Source organism: Micropterus salmoides, unplaced genomic scaffold (genome assembly GCF_014851395.1).
Source record: "Micropterus salmoides isolate LMB-PRFRI ecotype aquatic unplaced genomic scaffold, ASM1485139v1 Ms_hic_scaffold_11, whole genome shotgun sequence".
Lineage (NCBI taxonomy): Eukaryota > Metazoa > Chordata > Actinopteri > Centrarchiformes > Centrarchidae > Micropterus > Micropterus salmoides.
In genome coordinates, this window is record NW_024040152.1 from 18,409,058 (window position 1) to 18,429,105 (window position 20,048).

At 40.6% G+C, this 20,048-nt stretch overlaps 3 protein-coding genes across 5 annotated transcripts; 1 reads left to right on the plus strand and 2 right to left on the minus strand.

Annotated features, from left to right (window-relative positions):
• The first annotated feature begins 3,138 nt into the window (after positions 1–3,138).
• LOC119897702 (hairy/enhancer-of-split related with YRPW motif protein 1-like) lies at positions 3,139–5,236 on the plus strand. Its single transcript, XM_038711595.1, has 5 exons — positions 3,139–3,328; positions 3,473–3,545; positions 3,655–3,738; positions 3,871–3,952; positions 4,057–5,236. Exons 1-5 carry the CDS (start codon positions 3,243–3,245, stop codon positions 4,662–4,664), a joined length of 933 nt encoding a protein of 310 aa, XP_038567523.1. The 5' UTR covers positions 3,139–3,242; the 3' UTR covers positions 4,665–5,236.
• A 1,070-nt stretch (positions 5,237–6,306) lies between these two features.
• Positions 6,307–10,497, minus strand: stmn2a (stathmin 2a). Of its 2 annotated transcripts, XR_005443421.1 has the most exons (6): positions 10,341–10,497; positions 8,398–8,493; positions 8,050–8,222; positions 7,769–7,960; positions 7,514–7,674; positions 6,307–7,075 (listed from the first exon to the last, which is right to left on the minus strand). XR_005443421.1 is itself a non-coding variant. In XM_038711596.1 (5 exons), the coding sequence occupies exons 1-5, from the start codon at positions 10,357–10,359 to the stop codon at positions 7,615–7,617; spliced, it is 540 nt and encodes a 179-aa protein (XP_038567524.1). In that variant the 5' UTR covers positions 10,360–10,497; the 3' UTR covers positions 6,307–7,614. The 2 variants fall into 2 exon arrangements, 1 of the variants encoding a protein (XP_038567524.1); XM_038711596.1 differs by having other exon boundaries at positions 6,307–7,674.
• A 2,755-nt stretch (positions 10,498–13,252) lies between these two features.
• upp1 (uridine phosphorylase 1) lies at positions 13,253–17,469 on the minus strand. 2 transcript variants are annotated; one of them, XM_038711598.1, is made up of 8 exons: positions 17,345–17,469; positions 16,983–17,037; positions 15,784–15,895; positions 15,531–15,689; positions 15,262–15,376; positions 14,391–14,600; positions 14,134–14,280; positions 13,253–14,045 (listed from the first exon to the last, which is right to left on the minus strand). In XM_038711598.1, exons 2-8 carry the CDS (start codon positions 17,021–17,023, stop codon positions 13,894–13,896), a joined length of 936 nt encoding a protein of 311 aa, XP_038567526.1. In that variant the 5' UTR covers positions 17,024–17,037; positions 17,345–17,469; the 3' UTR covers positions 13,253–13,893. The 2 variants fall into 2 exon arrangements, with proteins under 2 accessions (XP_038567526.1, XP_038567525.1); XM_038711597.1 differs by having other exon boundaries at positions 17,277–17,349.
• Positions 17,470–20,048: the final 2,579 nt, after the last annotated feature.

Genomic DNA, 20,048 nt, shown 5'->3' on the forward strand with positions numbered 1-20,048 from the left:
GACCACATGAACCTGCCTGTCCTGTAGAGCTGGTGCCACTGTAGAGTCTTATTACCATAATAGCATCATAAACAATACTGAAGTGATCCCAAATATACTCAAGCTGCCTATCAGCAAAGAGAGGCCATGTGGGGTAGAGGGCAAGGAGAGGGCTTGTACTTACTTGGCTGAGGATCTGTGTATGAATTTGTCCCACAAGCACCAAACTTTCTGGAGCAAAGAAGAATATAGATACACGAGAAACACTGTCCAGAAAGCGAGTATGCAGGCATCAGTTTTTTTCAAAACTGGATTATGCACACTTTAAAGGGTAATTCTGGTATTTTTCTTTTTGAAACATATTTTGGGGCCTAAATGACTAATAGGTAAAAAGGTTTTGCAATTGGTCCAGTAGATTGCCTCAGCTAGCTAGCAGGCTCAGATTGTTCTCTAAGTCTCTGACCACATGGAAAGAATCCCTACAGAGATGGACCTTTTGTTAAAGAGTAAACTGACTTATGGACTCACATTTCCACCGTTGTCTTCCTACAGCAACTCACCATCTCGCGAGAATTCAGAGCGAGACTTCTCCTTGAGAGATACTTCTGATCCTGGTTAAACAAAAAGGATATTACTCTTCTTACGCTTCTTTGTCAGTGGCAAAAACAAGCACCTTTGGTGACATACTTTTGACATGCGCAATTGGCTTTAAGGATTACATCGCAGCCATTATAGCCTGATTCACAGCTGCCGGCGGAGGTGAGCTACTGGAACAATTTCAAAACTTTTTGTACCTATTAGTCATTTAGACCCCTAAATATGAAAAAAAAAAAATAGAGCCCAGGTTTAAAAATACCAGAAATACCCTTTGAAGGCTATAAACCAACCAAGGGGGAGTATGGGAGTGTAGAAATGCATGAAATGGGTGAAGGTACAGGCATGATTTTTAAAAGGTGTGTGCTGACAGGTAGTTGAGGGGAGGTGGGGGTCTATGTATGTGTATATCTGTGTGTGTCAGGGATGGTGTGGAGGCTCATCCACACTCAATGCATCAACAGAATGACTGAACCTTGCATATTGTATCTGTCACCACCAAACCCCTCTGACATTCTGGAAACAGCGTGTTGGTCTGCAGTTGCTCCTTGCAATCAAGCTCTCATACGCACTTGTCTAGCTCCCAACGCACCAAGTTAACAACTGACCTGATGGACAGAGCAGAGAAACAGCTGCTGCTCTACAAGGTACTGGAATTAAAGACAGTGGGCGGGGTGGGGGGGCGGTCACACACTCCCACTGATGGCCTTACCAGACATGTCATACTCCATGCAGGAATTATACCAACCTCAAGTGTTGTCGTTTCCAGACCATCAGAGAAAAGACTGACATTTGACTGCTGCTTTTATATTAATAGTGTTATTAATATATGGTATTTCATGTATTTCATATGTCTACTTATATGGACAATAAAAACATTACAAGTGAACTTCCTGAATTCAAATAGTAAAAGTATATGTTTTGTATGTTAAATCTTAATCTGCAATGTAACGAGTAACTTTATCATTACATCGTTACATATATGTAGTGTAGTAAAAATAACACAATACAGTTTTTGCCTCTGAAATAAGTGTAAAGAAGCATAAAATGGAAATACTCAAGTACAAAAGTCTCACAATTGTAGTGATGTAGGCTAGAGGTCGTTTAAGTGCTGTATCACCGGCTCTCGCCTCATCTCCACATCCAACAAAACCAACAAGAGAGTGAAATCCCACATAATTCAATGTTGGAAACAAAGTAAGCAAAGTGGACTTGGATCCCATTGACTTAAAAATTCGAAGGAGAAAGTGGAGTGGGACTGGGCACACCCTTTTAAAACCGGCCACAAACATCACCTGATAAGCCCTGAAATGAAACCCCCCAAGGAACAAGGAAAAGAGGTCGGCCCAGGAACAGCTGGAGAAGAGGTGTCCAGGCAGAAATGTCTGGGAGTGGACTCAACTGGAGAGATCCTGAAAGAACCAGCAACAGCTAAGTGAGGTGGAGAACATTTGTCAGTTGCCTATGCTCTCTAGAGGAGCAAAGGACGTTGAGTCAAGACAGTTCTTGAGTGAATGTACTGTTACTTTTAGCCACTGTATGATGTTTTTATTAGTATGCATCACAACATTAACATTTGCTTTGTGTTCTTAGGCAGAAATATCTGTATCTCATGTCTCTCCTTAAAACAAAACAGCCAGAAGGGATCAGTTACACAGTGGAAGATTAACATTAAAAGCTCCCCTGTTTTATATAGTTTGCCCTTTGAACCATTCGTATCAGTGGAGTCAAATTTTCACACCTTCTGCAGACCACCCCAACTCCCCATCCAGAGTGAGGCACTTGTGTTTTGCCACTTATGCCTAAGTACCTTTGTATGTTTTTTAATGTCACTCATAAGCAAAACTTTAAACTATGGTTGGATGTAGCTTGAGCTTCAAGCCATTTACGATTCTCTGCCATACAGCATAGTGGCGTTCCCTGTTTTCCTCCACAGCGGTTTAATGATTCCCTGGGAAGGTCTCTGTGCGGCAGGCAGTTAACCTGTTTGCAGTGACTGGGGAGTAGGGGGGAAGTTTCCTAGGAGAGCCTGGCAACGCTGACTGACCAATGTTGGGCCTCCCGGCTGATCAGTGCTGTTGTGGAACCACACAGCTGACAGCAGACAATGTACAACACACTCTGCTAATAGGCCGTGTGTCCTTCACAACACGAACGAAGAAGAGGGCTCCCGCTATAATGGGGCCTGTTGCTCACGAACTGGGGTCTCAGCAGGCAAACCCGGGACCTACGGCCAGGAGTCCAGCAGTTAGCCTGACCTGTCAAGCACAAGATTAAGGACCTCAGACTCAATATGCTCTACAAGACATAAATGTATAAAAAAAAATCATGCTTTTAAAATATAATTTTAGATAGATAGATAGCAGAAGTAGGTTGCAATGATTATGATTTAACCTCTATTTAAAGCTTTCCTGTGAGACCTTGGGCTTGTTCATTTATTTATTTTTGTAAAGCAGTAAAGCATAATGTCACTCAAAATGCCAGCTCGATTTTAACAGGCTCAATTCTTGTCAAGCACCGCCCATATAATTCCGTCGACCCCGCCCCCCTGTCCGCGGTGTGAAAATGATCACAGCAGAAGCAGAAGCAACTCTCTGCTGTCAGTACCCAACTAGAGCTTTCTCTGCCAGGAGTAGCCTACTTCTGATAACTGTAGGCTTGGAAGAAAAATGAAGCGAAGCCACAATTACAGTTCGTCGGATAGCGACCTGGACGACAATGTTGAGGTGGAGAAGGATAGTGGAGACGAAAATTGGTATGTTAACTGTTTGTTTTAAATTCGCCGCCATATTTTAACTTTGTTTCATGTGTAGGCTATTGATGTCTTGATGATCTCATGTTTTGTATAATCGTATAGTCGTTTTTTTGTTTTTTGTTTTTTTGCGGTTTTACCTTTAAGTCAACTTGATTCCCACGGCTCGATGTCACCCTCCACAACCACACAAGTTCAAGCCAGAAAAAGGCGAAGAGGGGTAAGTAAACTCATGTCTGGCGCCAGGTTGCGCACTGCTGTTTAATAGATCCCACTGTTTTCCTTCCACCTGTGACCTAAATTACATTGTTTCTTTTACCCATTTACAGATAATTGAGAAACGCAGACGTGACCGAATCAATAATAGCTTGTCAGAGTTGAGAAGACTGGTGCCAAGTGCTTTTGAGAAACAGGTAAATTGGACACATTCCATCATTTCCTTATGTACAGGCACACATTTGCCCATACATGTTTTTTCCACTTTATAGGAAATATGAATAGGCCTATTATTAAAAGTGACACCATTCTTTCCTGTTTCTTTACAGGGATCAGCTAAATTAGAAAAAGCAGAAATTTTGCAAATGACTGTGGACCATTTGAAGATGCTTCATGCCTCTGGTGGCAAAGGTAAAAGACCCTTTCTTTGCCTTTGGATAATAAATGGATTAATTCAAAATCAGGGATTCAAAAATATGTTTCTAACCTTCTGACTCCGCTTCCTTTCTTGACAGGCTATTTTGAGGCTCATGCTCTTGCTAAGGATTACCGCAGCTTGGGCTTCAGGGAGTGCCTGGCAGAGACGGCTCGCTACCTGAGCATCATAGAGGGTCGGGAGAGTGCAGACCCCCTCCGTATACGTTTGGTGTCCCACCTCAGCAACTACGCCTCTCAGAGAGAGGTGCACACTGGACTGGAACACTTAGCCTGGGGCTCTGCTTACAGGACTGGCCCTGCCCATCTTCCCCACCCCCTCCTCCTACAACACCCCCAGGGCAGGACACCTGCATCCAGAAGCAACAGTAGCCCACCCTCTTCCTCCTCGTCTTCCCCTACATCTTCTTCCTCCTCCGCTGAGGCATCTGGGACATCCAGACTCGGTGTCATGCCCCCCACAGAGTCCCTCAGGGTGCCTCCCAGTGGCTCGCTGCCCCTCGGTCTGTCTCTGCCAACATCCAAGCTTTCACCACCGCTCCTTTCATCCCTCTCCTCGCTGTCAGCCTTCCCCCTCTCCTTCGGTGCTTTCCCTCTGGTCTCCCCGACGGCTCTCAGCACAGTGAGCCCCTCCTCCACCCTGTCAAAGCCTTACAGGCCTTGGGGCACAGAGATTGGGGCCTTCTGAAGCTAACAGCAGGACTGAAGGCAACAGCTGAGCTGTGCCCACCCTCACAGACTAGGCAAGATAACCTGCCTCATCTGTTTTTATAGCAATAAAACACAGGAGAACAAAGCAAGCTGATTTATTTTGTTCAGTATAAAGAATAAGTTTGACAGGTTGCTGAAGGGTGTTGTTTCCTCTCAGTATGTCATTACTCCCATAAAGAAAGGAATTCTAAATGATTTTATGTTATTCATTGGAACTGATAACTAATTTAGTTGTGCACTGTCTCCAGGTTGAAGACTGATATGATGATATGTCCATGAGTAGATTTTCTGTAAGCACAGATGTAGAGATAATATTTTGTAGACCACATACTGAAACTTCTACATTTTCCGAGCATGGATGTCTGTATTTAACATAATGTAGAATGACTTAATTGGGCCTTCTTCTTCAGTGGTATCAGAAGTCGTGGAAATGAATATGCATATTATATGTGCCACTGCTGTAAAACTAACCACTTGAGAATTGGAACATTGCATTCGATTTGTAATATTTTTGTACCAATAAATTGAGTTAAAAGTATAAAACATGGATTTAAACCAAAGTGTTTATTTCTGTTGCATTTGCTCCTTTAACCCTCCAGAATGTTTTGTTTTCATAATCTATAACGGGTAGCTATTTCTTTCTACAGTCATGCTACATAATCCTGTATACAAGCAGACATAAATGACATATAATCTGCAGGTGCATTTTTGTTGCAATCCCTTGGCAGTTAATCATGAGCTAATAAGGTCCCGCTTATTGACTGAAAGGCAATTCCTTTACTGTGTGCCAGGTAAGTAACCAAATCTGAGACCATTGTTGCCCTTATGAATACCCAGGAAATCATTAAGAGCCAGAGGAAATCCTTTACAATGTTGCCCTGACCTCACCAGCTTGAGTTGGTCTGAAATGGAGACAATAGTGTGAACAGGATGGGGACATTGGAGGAAAGCGGTTGAAAAGTAACAACAACACACAGATTGCTGGACAATAAATCACTGATCAGCTCCACAGTGTTGTTTCTGGTCCAATCTAAGTGACACAGGGTTTTTATTTTTAATTGTTTTAATGACTCAGTTTTTTATCCATCAGTGCAGCATTTCCAGGAGGGACAGTTTCTGTCTGTGATTTGTTTCCTGAGGGCTTATAAATAATATATTATGTATATTTTCTTCCTTTGAGAGCCAAAATATCATTCAGCTTAAAGCACAATATACAAAATTGTCCACATTTGCTGATTAATGACAAAAACCTTACTCCCTCTAAATTATTTTATTTATTTATTTAAATTCCAAATCCTTCTGATTTGAAAAGATGATACAAAAATGATCTAGATTCTATTGTTTTTATTATATTTCATCTATATTTACACTCTGCATATTGTGAACTTTTGCCCTACTTTTGGATTGGTATGAGCTCCAGCTTGGCTTCTTTGGCTTAAAAAAATCTGACACTGACACCTAGTGGAGGAACTTTGTCTCATTCTCGCCTGATGGATGATCATGGATTAATTTTAGATGTTAAAAATATGCTAGTATAACCCTTAAGAAGAATTGTGCCAAAATGGCTACAGTATCCCAAATGAATGAATTGAAGAATGAAAAATCAGCTGGGAGAAGACTGTGATTCTCAGGATGTGTAGATAACTGGTTCTTTTATTTGGCAGTTTACATTTTCCCTCCTCTTTTAGCACAGAAAAGTATTAGATGGTGCATGCCATGTTCACAGAACCCCAAACCTTTATTCAGCGAAGCTTTCACAGAGAAATATATGAAGGGAGAAACACAAGCAGCAGAGTATGCAAGCAGATATCAGTGGTATTGTATAATAAAAAGAGACTAGTTCAGTGTGCTGAATGTAAAGCATCCTGCATCCATTCTCCATCTAATCCCCTAAGGAGAGCAGAGGCTAGTGATGCCTTGTGGTAAATTTGCATTCACACACACCCACACAGACATACGTTATGTTCGCACTATCACTATCAAGGTGGGAGCAACAGCACATTCCACTGTCCAAGACAATATGCATGGTACCAGTATGGTGTCATAACATTCAAGAGACCAATCCCCAAATACTGTGTACGTAACAGAGCTATTGATTTGGCTAAAGATGAGAATTCATTGACAAAGAAAGTAGTCAGGGTAAGCGGGAATCTGCAAGTGTATAAACAGCTGCTCCCATTGGGCAAAGACATTCTTAATAACAATAAAGCACCTATCAAGTTCATTATCAAGCTCATTTCAGAGGAAGTGACACTTTATGAATCAGTGGGTTTGGCGTATTGTTAAGTTCCAAGCGTGCGTGTTCCAGAATGAGTAGGTGTGTGCGTGAGGAAGATACAGATGGGATACGCTGATATGCTGAGGAGTCTAGGTACACCAACCGTCGTTCTTCACAAAGACACAGAAACATCATCATCATGACATCATCAGGAAACACTGCAAATGTCAACACCGAGGGCTTTCACAAGAAAATTATTTAAAATTAAAATTTCAAAAACTGAAACATTAACCAATTACAAACAAAATGTTTGAAATTGTACAGTGCAGTACAGTACAATCCTTGCATGTACTTCACCTACCATAGATAGATAGATAGATAGATAGATAGATAGATAGATAGATAGATAGATAGATAGATAGATAGATTTTAAGAGAATGTATTTACAAAATAAAAACATATAACATATTCTCACTTTTTCTCTAAAACCAACAAACCTATTCAACTCTCAAGATGAGTGTTACTGATGTTTGTATCCACTGATAATACTGATAGTAGTGAGTACTGGTGGTGTGGTGTTTTGTGATGTGGTGGCAAGGTCCTCAAACCTCTCGGCCTCCAGGGTTGGGTGTCTGTTCTAAGGAGGGTGATGGCAGGAGGAGGATGGAGGGATGTTGATGGACCATGGAAGTCAGGACTTGTGTGAGGCTCATGCTGTCAGCTCTTCCCTCAGTTCTTTGTTCTTGCGCACCATGGCTGCATGTCTCTCCTGAAAACGCCAGAACAACAGAGTAAAAATAATTACACAGTCTTAAAAGTGGACACATGGACTTTTTCTCAACTGCGATTCCTGAATTCTTCACCTTCTCCTGTAGACGCTCAATCATGGCTGCCAGATGGGCCTCACGGTTCTCCTTGATCTGCTCCATCTTCAGCTGGAGCTTTTCCTCTGCCATCTTGCTGAAGTTGCTGTTCTCTTCCATGGCCTTTAGCAACACGTCCCTCTCATGCTCTCGCTTTTCTGCCAAAGCCCTCAGCACCTGGGCCTCCTGATACTAAAATCACAATTTGAATGGTTTAAAATCTAAAAAAAAGTGTGTCTTTTTTTTCCTTCTTTTTTTTCACAAACAGGTAAAATAATCACCTTCCTCCGTTCTTCAGCAGCCTCAAGTTTCTTCTCAATGTCCTCCAAGGAGATATCCCTCTTGGGGGTTAAGGGGAGGTTGTGGGCCACATCTGACACCGGCGACACAGGCTTGAGAATCACCTCAAACGCCTGGCCAGAAGCCCGCTTGTTTATAGGTTTCACCTCCATGTCTGTAAATCATTATGATATTATTATGAGAACACCAGCCAAATCAATGTCCAATAACCATATCAGTCCAATAATAAGTCATTATTACTAACTTCTATATTAACAGGGTAGATAAAACATCCATAGGGGGCAATTTGTTTTAACCGAAAGAAAATCAATGTTTTAGCTGATCCATACCTTCAAACTCACGCACAAGCTTGTTGCGTGCCTCTGGGTAGAAGCAGGAGCAGATGAGGGAGAGGACAGACAACTCCTTCATCTTCTCTTTATATGCTGTGGGAACAAAAACATACCATAGCATCATGGTGAGTCTCCTACTGTTACTCATGAAAAAAGTAAAACAGGCAAATGAACACACAGATTAGGTTTCTTCATTACCACATAACACTGTCCAAACAATGTCACCAATTCATAAATATACTTGCAATGTTTCCAAATGAAGAGTTATGAAAGAAATTGCTCAATAAAACATTAGCATCAGATGACTAGGGCATTAATGATCTATAGAAAGTCTGAAAAGTGCCCTGTTGGTTAATAATTCATTGGATGCATGTATTATGTAAGGGCGAACAAACTAACATTGTTTGATTGGTAGTTATAATAAGACACTTGTGACTCATTTCAATCAAGAAATCAGAGAGCCTTGTCTAATAACCCCCTCGCAATATGGCAGACAGGCCGTATGTCAAGTTATTCCATTTCCTGTTGAACTCTCAGCGGTTTGTCCTGTGTCATGATCACAATAATAAGAAACTCTTAAATGTATCTGCCTCTTCCCTGCCTTATTGTTGAGCGCTGCTGTCATATCTGTCAAATACAGTTGATTAATTTTGACTTTAATAATAGATCTGGGGTAAGATTAACCAGTTCCGTATTGACAATTATTACTCTCATCTGCAAATTCTGTCAGTTTTTCCATGCTTTATTCCCTTGTAGGGCCCACCTGGCGGCTCAGAGAGGACTACAGATTGCCACCGCTAAGCCTTCTGCTGCAAAGGCCAGCGTGTGAAGCGGCCCCTTGCTGCAGCGCTGGCCTGCCTCCCACACTGCCATGCACCTGTCTCCTCCGCTACATCTCTTCCACCACACCATCATGAAAGCGAGTCTGCAGCTGAACTGTATTGTAAAGGGACCAAATGGGTTGCACATATTAAGGCACCATTCATGTTTTAGATGCAAACCCATGAAAACAAATATGCTAAATGCCTGACCTACAACAATAACTGTCCATCAGAAAAGATGACTAATGCAGGCTACAATCTAGGCTACTTCTTATGTGTCAATATAAGATTCGGTGTGCAAACGCCCAGATATAAAGAATGGAATTAAAGCCATTCATTTGTTCTTACGCCAATCGGGTATTTTTGCGAGATAAATTGCAACACATCTGTCACAGCTGGTGATGCATCCTTGGCAAGGAATATATAAGGAAAGGAGACATGAATAAAAGGAGCAATGCCAAATAAACGAACCGATTAAACAATCATGTTTAGGGGACGTTTAGGGAACAGAAACGCTTTCAGTTACAGCTGTGCATGTTTAATTAAAGCTAAGCAATAGGCTATGAAAGTCTGACTGATGAAGACCTCTCAGCTTTGCTGTCGGCTAAATGGTCGGCAGCCCAGCATCTTGGGTGGGGTCCGTCTGCATTATGCTGCATGTTGGGGCCGCTGTAGCACGAACCGCAGCTGCGGCGTTGTAAATAAAGCTGTCTAGAGGCCTATTCACATTTTAGAATTATCCATTGTTACACAATATACGATTAAAACAAGTGAGGACTCAGAGCAATTTGACATAAATGAGGGAAATGAAAGAGACATTTCAGTAACTTAATGAAGGAGGATGCTTGGCTTGTACGCCCATATTTTTGCTGTCATTACCAGACTCTTGTCCTGAGACAATAGGCCAGTAGTCGATAGAGAAATATGAAGGTGAGGGATCTAATTTCTCTTGGCTTTAATCGGTCAAAGGATAACATATCTGAGTGGAGCCATTACAGAAGCACGACCAACAGCCGGTAGACAGTACCGGGCCGACATGGGCTCAATACAGAATCTGTCACAAATTCCTTCCTTCCATGCATCTATTAGGCTATAACATGATCAGTCTGACAAGCTTACCGGTTGCTGTTTTAGCCATTGCTGATGTATTTCTCCGCAGAGGATGCTGTAGCTGTGTTCAGGTGAACGGTGATGCTGCTTAAGGCACTGAGTCAGCGAATAGACCGCGTAGGATCGGATAGCAGACGGGAGGTGGGCGCGCACGTGAGCGCGCAAGCAGACCCTCCCCTTTGTCGCGCAGAGCGGTTTTCAGTATCCAATGTGACCATATAGCCAACTTAAACCTGGCGATTAAAGCTCAGACACACAAGAAATTTGAAGAATGTGTTCTCCGGACCGGATACTTGCGCCGTGTGTTTCTTTGGATCCAAATTTATGGAAAAATAGGCAGACAGCAATCCAATCTGGCAATGCAGCCATTGCTCGTTTAAATAGCCTACACACCACTGAAAATACTGAACACAACAGAAAATATCATAGTCGCCTTGCAAGGTATAGGCTAATAAGAATACAGACTACAGAATAGCCAATCTGCTGTGTAAACTTCTTATTTTAGTAGTCGGCAGTGGTGACAATGTTGGTTTTGAGCATATTGGGCTTCTTCATTGCTGCACATCCAAACAGGTCACACTGCTTTTTGCAGGGAGAAATAAGTGTAATACGTCTTGTGTTAATGAGTCAGAACATATTAACAAACAACTTCAGACTGCAAAAGGCTTTATTAATAACCCATTTAATCCCATCGGTCACAATAGGCCTAACTGTAAAAAACTTTTTCATTTATAAGACTCTAAAAATGTTACTGAATGATGTATCAATGCATTTCAAGCAAGTACTGAAATGGTAAAGGGTCTCTATGAAATATGTGCAGTGTCACATGTTTAGTGTACATTGTCACATGACCAGAGGTCTGGGTGCACCAAGAAAAAAGAATGACTGGCCTCCCAAACAAAAGGTTAGTAAAGAATGTAAACATAAAGATAGAATAGAGAGTTCTGGTACACATTATCTTTAAGGTGTCTAGTACTAATACAGCATATGCATTTGGATTTACTCAACTTTCTTCAGTTTGGTCATAGAATGAGTAAACAACAAAAGTGACCGGCGGGATAACACAGTGCATCAAGGTACACATTCACAGTTCTTTTTGTACTTAAATTTCTGCTTAGTTTTTTTATTTTAGTTTTACTCTAAGTCGAGTTCTGGGTATGTTGGATCTAGATGACCTCCCAGGCAAGGCATTCACCATGATATATAAATAAAAAAACCCAGCTCACCCCTCGTTGGGTGGTACGTGTCATCTTTACCTGAAGTCTGGGAGTTGAAGGGTTCTGCACGGTATCTTATATGTTCCTTGGACTGCACACTTCTGGTCAGAGATTTCAGATGTTGTACCTCCTTCTTGATGTTGCTGTTCCTTGGGATTGATACATCTATCACTACTGTCTTCTCCTGCTGTTTGTCAATAAACATGATGTCTGGTTGGTTAGCCATCATCAGTTTGTCAATCTGGATCTTCCACAGGAGTGGAAGTTCCACAGGATATTTGCTTGGTCATTCTCCTCACCTTGACACTCACAGGCCATAGATGATGTTCCTGTATGCTATGCCAGCTACCTGGTAATGACATTCCATGTTAACTGTTACTGCCTGCATCTGCAACTCTGTACTGTACTGTCTCTGGGGCAACTTTGCACAGTCTGCACCTGGGGTCCCACCTGTTGTGGTAGACCCCGGCCTCTATTGATGTGTGCCTGCTCTTGTGCAGCCATGATTAGTGCTTATGTGCTGTTCTTTAGTCCAGCCTTTCTTGATGTCTTCTTCTATCTGTCAGTGGTACAAGATGTGCAGGGGCTTGTCCCTCCATGAAGGTTCATCCTCCTCCTGTCCTCATCCTTGGGTTTCTGCTGCCTGAGGTATTCACTTAGCCCTTCATCTTTGGAGGCCTGATCCTGATGTACTCCTGGATCTTTGTTGTTTCATTCTGGACAGTACATCTTGCCACTCACTGCTAGGTATCGGATGACTCGCAGAGCATGTGTTGATGGCTCGGATCTTGTTCTTCCCACTCAGCTGACTTTTCACGACCTGCCTTACTCTGTGTAGGGATTTCACTGTGGCTGACTTCCTTGCTGCCTCCTCATGGTTTCCCTTTGCCTGGGGGATCCCAAGGTATTTGTAGCTCTCCTAAACATCTTCAATGTTGCCTTCTGGTAGTTCACCCCCCTCGGTTCTGATCATTTTCTGTTTCTGATACCATCTGACTTATCCAGTCCAAATGTTTTTACTGTAGATCCTGGTAGTGTGGATCAGTGAGTCATTGTTTCTCTCATTCCTGGCTAGCTTCATGTGATCCATGTAGAGGAAGTGACTTATGGTTGCTCCACTTTGGGACCGGTATTCCTAACCACACTTTATGATAACCTGGCGGAGAGGGTTCAGGCCTCTGTAGAACAAATGTTGTGCAAACTGTTTTTTCTAAACTGCAAGTTCAAATGTTACAATAAAGTTAAAATATTTATGTTTCAATACATGTTGCACTAAAGTTACAAAGCTGAAATACATTGTGTTTTTGTCCTTGCTTTGTCAGTGTTTTAAGGGATTCTGATGATGTAAATAAGTCACGCAAAAATGTGATAGAACATGTTAGTGTCAATGCTGAGGACTGCCATTGTCAGTTTTAAATGTGTTAATAACTGGTCTTGAATACACAGAAATTTTGATGAATGCACAGGAGAAATTGTTTGATTCAGGATACAACATATGATCCCACCGGTCACAATTGTGACTGACCATAAAATACACTTTTTCACCTACTCATTCATATAAATTTGAAAAAACAATGATTGATTATTTCAAAGGGTTACTAAAGACACATGATTTGGATATTTTCAAATCTGGGAACAATTTGAGATTATGATAAAACATCCAGTAGAAATGTTTTCCTTTCAAAATGAGTGATATTTTGTTGGTTTTAGGTTCAAAATGAAACTTTTATTAACATTACATAAGTCTAATCCTAAAAAACACTGGGTTTTAAAAAATACATTCTGCATAAAAAATACTCCAGATGATACATATTTGTAGAGTTTTGCAACAACCAATACCATCGTAAGGACATTTTTTGTTTTCATGAAACAATAGATATTTCAGTGGCAGTTAAGATGATTTTGTTACAGCACCCTTGTAAGTATAGACTTACCTAAAGTCATGAATTTGTTCAAGTTTTATAGATACGGATCTTTACATGTTAAATGAAACAGTGGCAGCCTTAAATAAGACATACAGACGGCTACATAACATTTAATACTCAGTTAAATTGTATTTAAGTTAAATACAAGAGGAAACAAAAGTGAAATAGTGCATGCCGGTTTATAATGACAGTGAAATCAATCAACTAAATAAGTGTCACAGGATAAATAGAAGGCAGTGCATCACTTAAAATTTCAGTGAATCTTCTGGACATATTAAAAAGGTATGGCTAATCATGAGCAAGAAAGAATGAATAAAAAATGTTTAAAGCTTGACTTATTGCATTGTGCACATTTTCATTGTTTAAGAGATACCCAGAATTTGAAGTATGCTTGCAGACAAGTGTAATAACTGGTTGCACTTAGCGACGTGCTGCTTTGGTTTTCAGTTGCTTCTTAATGTAGTGGCCAACCAGCATCTGAGGACGTTGTTGGTAACTGTGAAGAACTTCATGAGAGCTGCTCAGCTGATCCCCCTTCAGCCGATTCAGTAAAGTCACACAAACCACAGCCGCTTTACACAGGAAGAAATGAATGTTAGAAAGCCACCATCTGTGCTTTGAGGTCAGCTATAATATCATGCTGATATTGTATTTTCTTACCTCGCAGACCACTCAGCTTGCACATAGCAGCAAAAACAGATGACTCCATTTCAATATTGCAGACTCCTGCATCACTGGCTTTATTGAGGAAGTCCTGTTTATCCTTCTCAGTGTAGGAGCAGAAAGCACCATCCAAACGGGCTTGCCCTGGGTTATCAATCAGATAGAGAAGACAGACAAAAAGATAGCAAAATATGCACATTACAACTGTACCACTGTAAAATATGAGAAAATATACATCCATGTCACACGCATACCTTCATAGAAATCCAGTGTACACATTGTGTTGCCAATCACGGTCTCAAACTGGTTCAGTTCCTTGCTGCATTGCAGAAGCTCCTCAGCCAGGCTTTGGTCCAGATCAGTATTGCGCACCACCGTCTTCCCCAGTATCACCTGCTCAAACTTGGGAAGGAAGGTGGCATCCACAGACTGCTTGGTGACAACAACAGTCCCAGGCTCAAGCCCTGAGAACCAGAAAAGGCAAGTGTGATACACTCAATGGTTTGTGCCATATTCAGCATAATGTAAGCGGTTGATATATATCGGAATTAATTTCAATAACTCACTTAAAAAAAGCAAAAACAAAAAGATGTTTTCTCTTATCTGGCAAACTGGACAAATACCATAAATGGCTAATATCAACTACAGGAATGTACAAAAATCCATATTGGCTGACACTGCCCTAAATCTTAAAGTACCTTGAGCTCCCTCATGTGGTACATTTACATTTATTCATTTAGCTGACACTTTTATCCAAAGCGACTTATAATTGCTTTATATGTCAGAGGTTGCACGCCTCTGGAGCAACGAGGGGTTAAGTGTCTTGCTCAGGGACACAACGGTGGATGGGTCACAGTGAGGAATTGAACCCAGGTCTCTCACACCAAAGGCATGCATCTCATCCATCACCACCCCGTTGCTGGTAAAACCAAGAAAAGGTGTTTGTAACCCAGATCAGGGCAAGGACATTTGACCACAAGGGCAGTCATTTCATCTTCATTTTTCCAGTCCAAGTTTACAAAATCACAGGGAAACTAGCAGCCCTGTAGTGTTAGCAGTATTTATCATTTGACAACGCAATAGATACATAATCAAATGAATTATCAGGCACAATAATAAGCTTACCTATTCCACCTGATGTCCCAATGCGTATAATTGTAACATCGGTGCAATGTGCGTGATGGAGGAGCTTTATTAGCTCATGCAACATTATGGCAATAGATGGGATGCCCATACCATGCTGCAAAATTAAGCACAGACATTTCACACACTATTTTCACATCTATGTAGTTTTTTAATTGAAGGACACTAACTACACATATTGTCAGAATTCCTCCTATTCGTAGTATAGCATTTGCTTACAAAATATTGTGATAGAATTTGTTTTTACATACACTGACAGAGAGCACAGGGCCAACTTTGTACATTGCATAGCGGTCCGTTCCAGCACATATATTTGGGTACTCTGATTTGGGGTCTTCCATACTGAGCTCAGCAGCAATGTACTCAATGAATGATTTCATTCTCCAGGGACTGCCCCCAACACACACAAACTGAAAGAAAACACACAAATATAAATAACTGCTGAATAAAGATGATCATGGAGGTGATTTTTTTCTCTCAACAAATGAAATGAAAAATCATTACTTTGACATCACCAAACATAGCTGGGAGGTTGTGAGTTCCGGTTCCTAAACTGAAGTGGTAGAGGATGTCATCTTTCAGTGCATCCAGGTGTGGGTTGTGCACAAAAACAGGGCTGGGAGGTGGGGTAAGAGATTTTAAAGGGTCATTTGTAGCCTGATCTTCCATCAATTTCCATTTTGTTTCCCTTGAGATTTGTGCTGTGATTCAGACATCTGAAACCAGGCTAAACTAAATCTAACTTCTAAAATCTAAGTTCAACTAAAAAAATACCAACACATTTAACCCTGTGTTATCTAGCCACACAAATACTTTGTTTAGTCAGGTAAGGCATTTGGATATTTGTCTCTTTAAAGTTCTGTTAGGTAATGTGAATTTCAATTGTGATACTTACAGTAATGAAACATTCAATTTGAGATGTAATTTTCCAATGGTTTGAGCTGCACCAATTGTATTACCCTGCATTGTGTCACGGTGGCCACACTTAATTCAGGAGGAGGATATCACAAAATCTTGCCACAAAAGAATAAAAACAATCTGCATACTATATTATATACATTCATACTTCCGGTTGCCAGTTTATTAGGCACACCTAGCTAAAGCTAACAACAACAGTCATCCTACCTCATCAAAAGTACATCATGAGGATATAGTTTGTGGTGCTGTTTAACTATTGCATTATACAGAGTCTTTCTGTTATTGCACTACCCTCTCTGACATTAATTGGGTGGGCAAAATAATAGGAACAACTGCAGCCACCACAGTAGGCCTACCTCAAAAACGAAAACTAAGGAACATTAAAACAAGGATTTATTTTATTATTTTTACATTATCATGTGAGAAAATGTGGGGTTGTGATTTAGGTGAAATGACCCTTTTTGTTATTGAATTTGTAATGACCCTATGCTTGGTAGCTAACCGGACAGGGCAGTTGGCTATCCTGAATGTGTAATCACTTATGTAAAAAATAAATTGGTTACTGTAAGAAAACAATAATAGCTTTAAGGACGGTCAGAAAAAGGGCAACGTCCTGCTATCCTGACACACCCAGAAGTTTCCACATTTCGAAATTAACCTAATCCATTGCCGACGGTAAACTTACACGTAGGCCTATCAGTTGTGTTGAACTATAACGTTACATACGCGTAGCGTAAGTTTCAAAACAAAAACGTTATGACTTTAACTGGACTGGATCTGCTCACCTGCTGCAGGGCTCAGTGCGCATATCGTCCTTTGAATCCATCTTCCTGAAAAGAGCTGTGTTCGAAAAAAAATTTATTTCAGTGACCGAGAACAAAACCAACCTCTAACACCACAGTGGGGTGTATGCTTAAACCTATGGCTTAAAATGGCCTAATCTAAAACTCAATTACACACAATGTCAAACAATTAAGACACACGTTCTTTTTTCAAATTAAGAACACCCCTCGTAGCAAAGAGCATTTTGTCACTCACAGCGGGTAAAAAGAAAAAGTGACAATTATCGCCATCTTTACCTTCAAGATAAGACAACAGGACTATAAAATCCAAAAAGCTACAATACAAACACCGCATAGATATTTACCGTAAGAATGTTGCTGGTCGGCTGCTCTTTCTGACTTATTAATTTCGCTTTCTTAACGTCTCACGTCCACACCGTAACGTAAAGCTACAGCCCACAATGACGTAGCGTCGAACACGTCACAAGCCTCATAACCAACCGAGCACAGAGTCCTTTACTCAATAGGATGTAGGCTGTTTACTCTGCCTCTGTCACGTACAAAGCTGACTAAACAGCAGGCCGAACAGCAGATTTGATTTCCACAGCGGAAATAACAGCATGTTGTGAAAATCCCTGTGTTGCTAAATAATTACTGGCAGCTTCGTAATAATATTTTTATTAGCCTATAGTGTGATGACTTTGGTGGAATGTACACTGAACAAAATTATAAACACTTTTGTTTTTGCCCCCATTCATCATGAGCTGAACTCAAAGATCGAAGACATTCTCTATGTACACAAAAGGCCCATTTCTCTCAAACATTGTTCACAGATGTGTCAAAATCTGTGTTAGTGGGCACTTTTCCTTTGCCGAGATAATCCATACACCTCACAGGTGTGGCTCATCAAGATGCTGATCAGACAGCATGGGTATTACACAGGTACACCTTAGGCTGGCCACAATAAAAGGCCACTCGAAAATGTGCAGTTTTTATTGAGGGGGTCCGGAAACCAGTCAGTATCTGGTGTGGCCACCATTTGCCTCACACAACACATCTCTTTCACATAGTGTTGATCAGGTTGTTGATTGTGGCCTGTGGAATGTTGGTCCACTCCTCTTCAATTGCTGTGCGAAGTTGCAGTCAGGCCGAGACCCCGATGAGGATGACAAGCATGCAGATGAGCTTCCCTGAGACAGTTTCTGACATTTTATATATAAATTCTTTCGTTATGCAAACTGATTGTTGCGGCAGTTGTGGCTAGTCTCGGATAATCTTGGAGGTGAATATGCTGGATGTGGAGGTCCTGGGCTGGTGTGGTTACACGTGGTTTGCGGTTGTGAGGCCCGTTGGATGTACTGCCAAATCCTTGAAACGCCTTTTAGAGATGGCTTATGGTAGAGAAATGAACATTCAATTCACAGCCCTGGTGGACATTCCTGCAGTCAGCATGCCAATTGCACACTCCCTCAAAACTTGCGACATCTGTGGCATTCTGCTGTGTGATGGGGCTGCACATATTTGAGTGGCCTTTTATTGTGGCCAGCCTAAGGCACACCTGTGCAATACCCATACCCAGATTTGGGCAGATTTGTGAACAATATTTGAGAGAAATAGGCCTTTGTGTACATAGAGAAAACATAGATTTTGACTTCAGCTCATGATGAATGGAAGCAAAAACAAAAGTGTTGCGTTTAGTGTTGTTCAGTGTAATTACTAGTAAGCACATTTACATAAGTAGGTTACTGTACTTATGTACAAATTGGAAGTAGCCTACATGTACTTTTAATTTCATTCCACTTATACTTCCCCACATTTCAGAGGGAAATATTGTACTTTTTACCTCACTACAATATTTAACACCTTTGTTACAAAACAAAAAAAATGTTTAATTATAAATTAAACTACCCAACAGAATATACAAGGGTTTCACTTTGTGTTGAGAAGTGGTGGGGACATATGGGCCCAGATCAGGGACGTGATGATACATGAGAATATGCTCAACAACAAGACAAGAAGATTTTTAAACACTATTTTGAACAAATAGCCTATTTTATACTTAAATAATTGAGTCGAGGGTCTGGGGGGCCTACCCCATGAGATTTTCAGCATTAAACACTTAATTTCCTGAATTGGAGACATTTTCTGCTCCACTTTACGGTGTAAATGTCTTTCAACATTTTTAGCTTAACTTTCTTTTTTGGATAATGAACATTTGTTTCTTCTAGTTAAATTGCATTGCGTGTTTTGTTATTGTGCAAATAAACCTTTCTCAAAGCATTTTCATTTATTATTTAACATTTCTTGGTGCAAGATATTTTTCAGAACATTTTTAACAAATGCTTTCAAAAAGTGATGGGGACAAAATCAGCCATTTCAAAATGTGGTAGGGACATGTCCCCAGTGTAAATGACACTGATACAAGAGCAGCTGAAACAATTAGTTGATTAATCAATTACTTGACTGACAGAAAATCAATTGCAACTGATTAACTTTTTAGTCATTTCCCATGCCAAAACATTTCATAGTCGTAAGCTTCCCAAATGGGAGGATTTGCTGCTTTTCCTTAGAAATATTTTAATCATTTTGTATTGTGTACTATTTGTTGGACAAAACTAACATGTTTTAGTGGCTCTGAAAACAGATCAATCTAATTTAAACATTTGCTCCACCTCAATCAACTATGACAGCAATCTCCTGCTTTTACATGAATGCATTTCTGCATTGAGTACTTTCAATACTGAAAAGAAATCCTGATTTTACTTAATACTGTTACAGTATTGAGTATTTTTTTAGTGTGGTATCATTACTTATTAAAGCAATGGGTGGTGATAACCTCCATATACTAGATACTCCACAAATGCACCATAACAGCCCAATTTAGAAGTGATCAGCCAGAAATTATTCATCATTTCCAGATTTTACTGTTAGGGGCTATATGTGTATTCAAGTATGCAGAATTGTGTGCAAGATGTCAGTATTTACCATAATTAATTAGGTGCTGATTTTTGTCTCTGAGCCTGTAAAAACTCAACAATGTGCTTTAATACCAACACAAGTCTGGTTTCT

What these genes read in the sequence shown, in the direction of transcription:
- LOC119897702 (XM_038711595.1), top strand. Translation starts at nt 3,243, where the DNA reads ATGAAGCGAAGCCACAATTACAGTTCGTCGGATAGCGACCTGGACGAC. An exon ending in CCAGAAAAAGGCGAAGAGGG is followed by an intron (nt 3,546 to 3,654) that starts GTAAGTAAACTC and finishes ACCCATTTACAG; the next exon opens with ATAATTGAGAAACGCAGACG. An exon ending in CAAGTGCTTTTGAGAAACAG is followed by an intron (nt 3,739 to 3,870) that starts GTAAATTGGACA and finishes GTTTCTTTACAG; the next exon opens with GGATCAGCTAAATTAGAAAA.
- stmn2a (XM_038711596.1), bottom strand. An exon ending in GCTTGTGCGTGAGTTTGAAG is followed by an intron (nt 8,223 to 8,397) that starts GTATGGATCAGC and finishes AATGATTTACAG; the next exon opens with ACATGGAGGTGAAACCTATA. An exon ending in CTGCTGAAGAACGGAGGAAG is followed by an intron (nt 7,961 to 8,049) that starts GTGATTATTTTA and finishes TTGTGATTTTAG; the next exon opens with TATCAGGAGGCCCAGGTGCT.
- upp1 (XM_038711597.1), bottom strand. Translation starts at nt 17,334, where the DNA reads ATGCGGTGTTTGTATTGTAGCTTTTTGGATTTTATAGTCCTGTTGTCT. An exon ending in CCTGTTGTCTTATCTTGAAG is followed by an intron (nt 17,038 to 17,276) that starts GTAAAGATGGCG and finishes TTTCGAACACAG; the next exon opens with CTCTTTTCAGGAAGATGGAT. An exon ending in TACACTGGATTTCTATGAAG is followed by an intron (nt 14,281 to 14,390) that starts GTATGCGTGTGA and finishes TTGATAACCCAG; the next exon opens with GGCAAGCCCGTTTGGATGGT.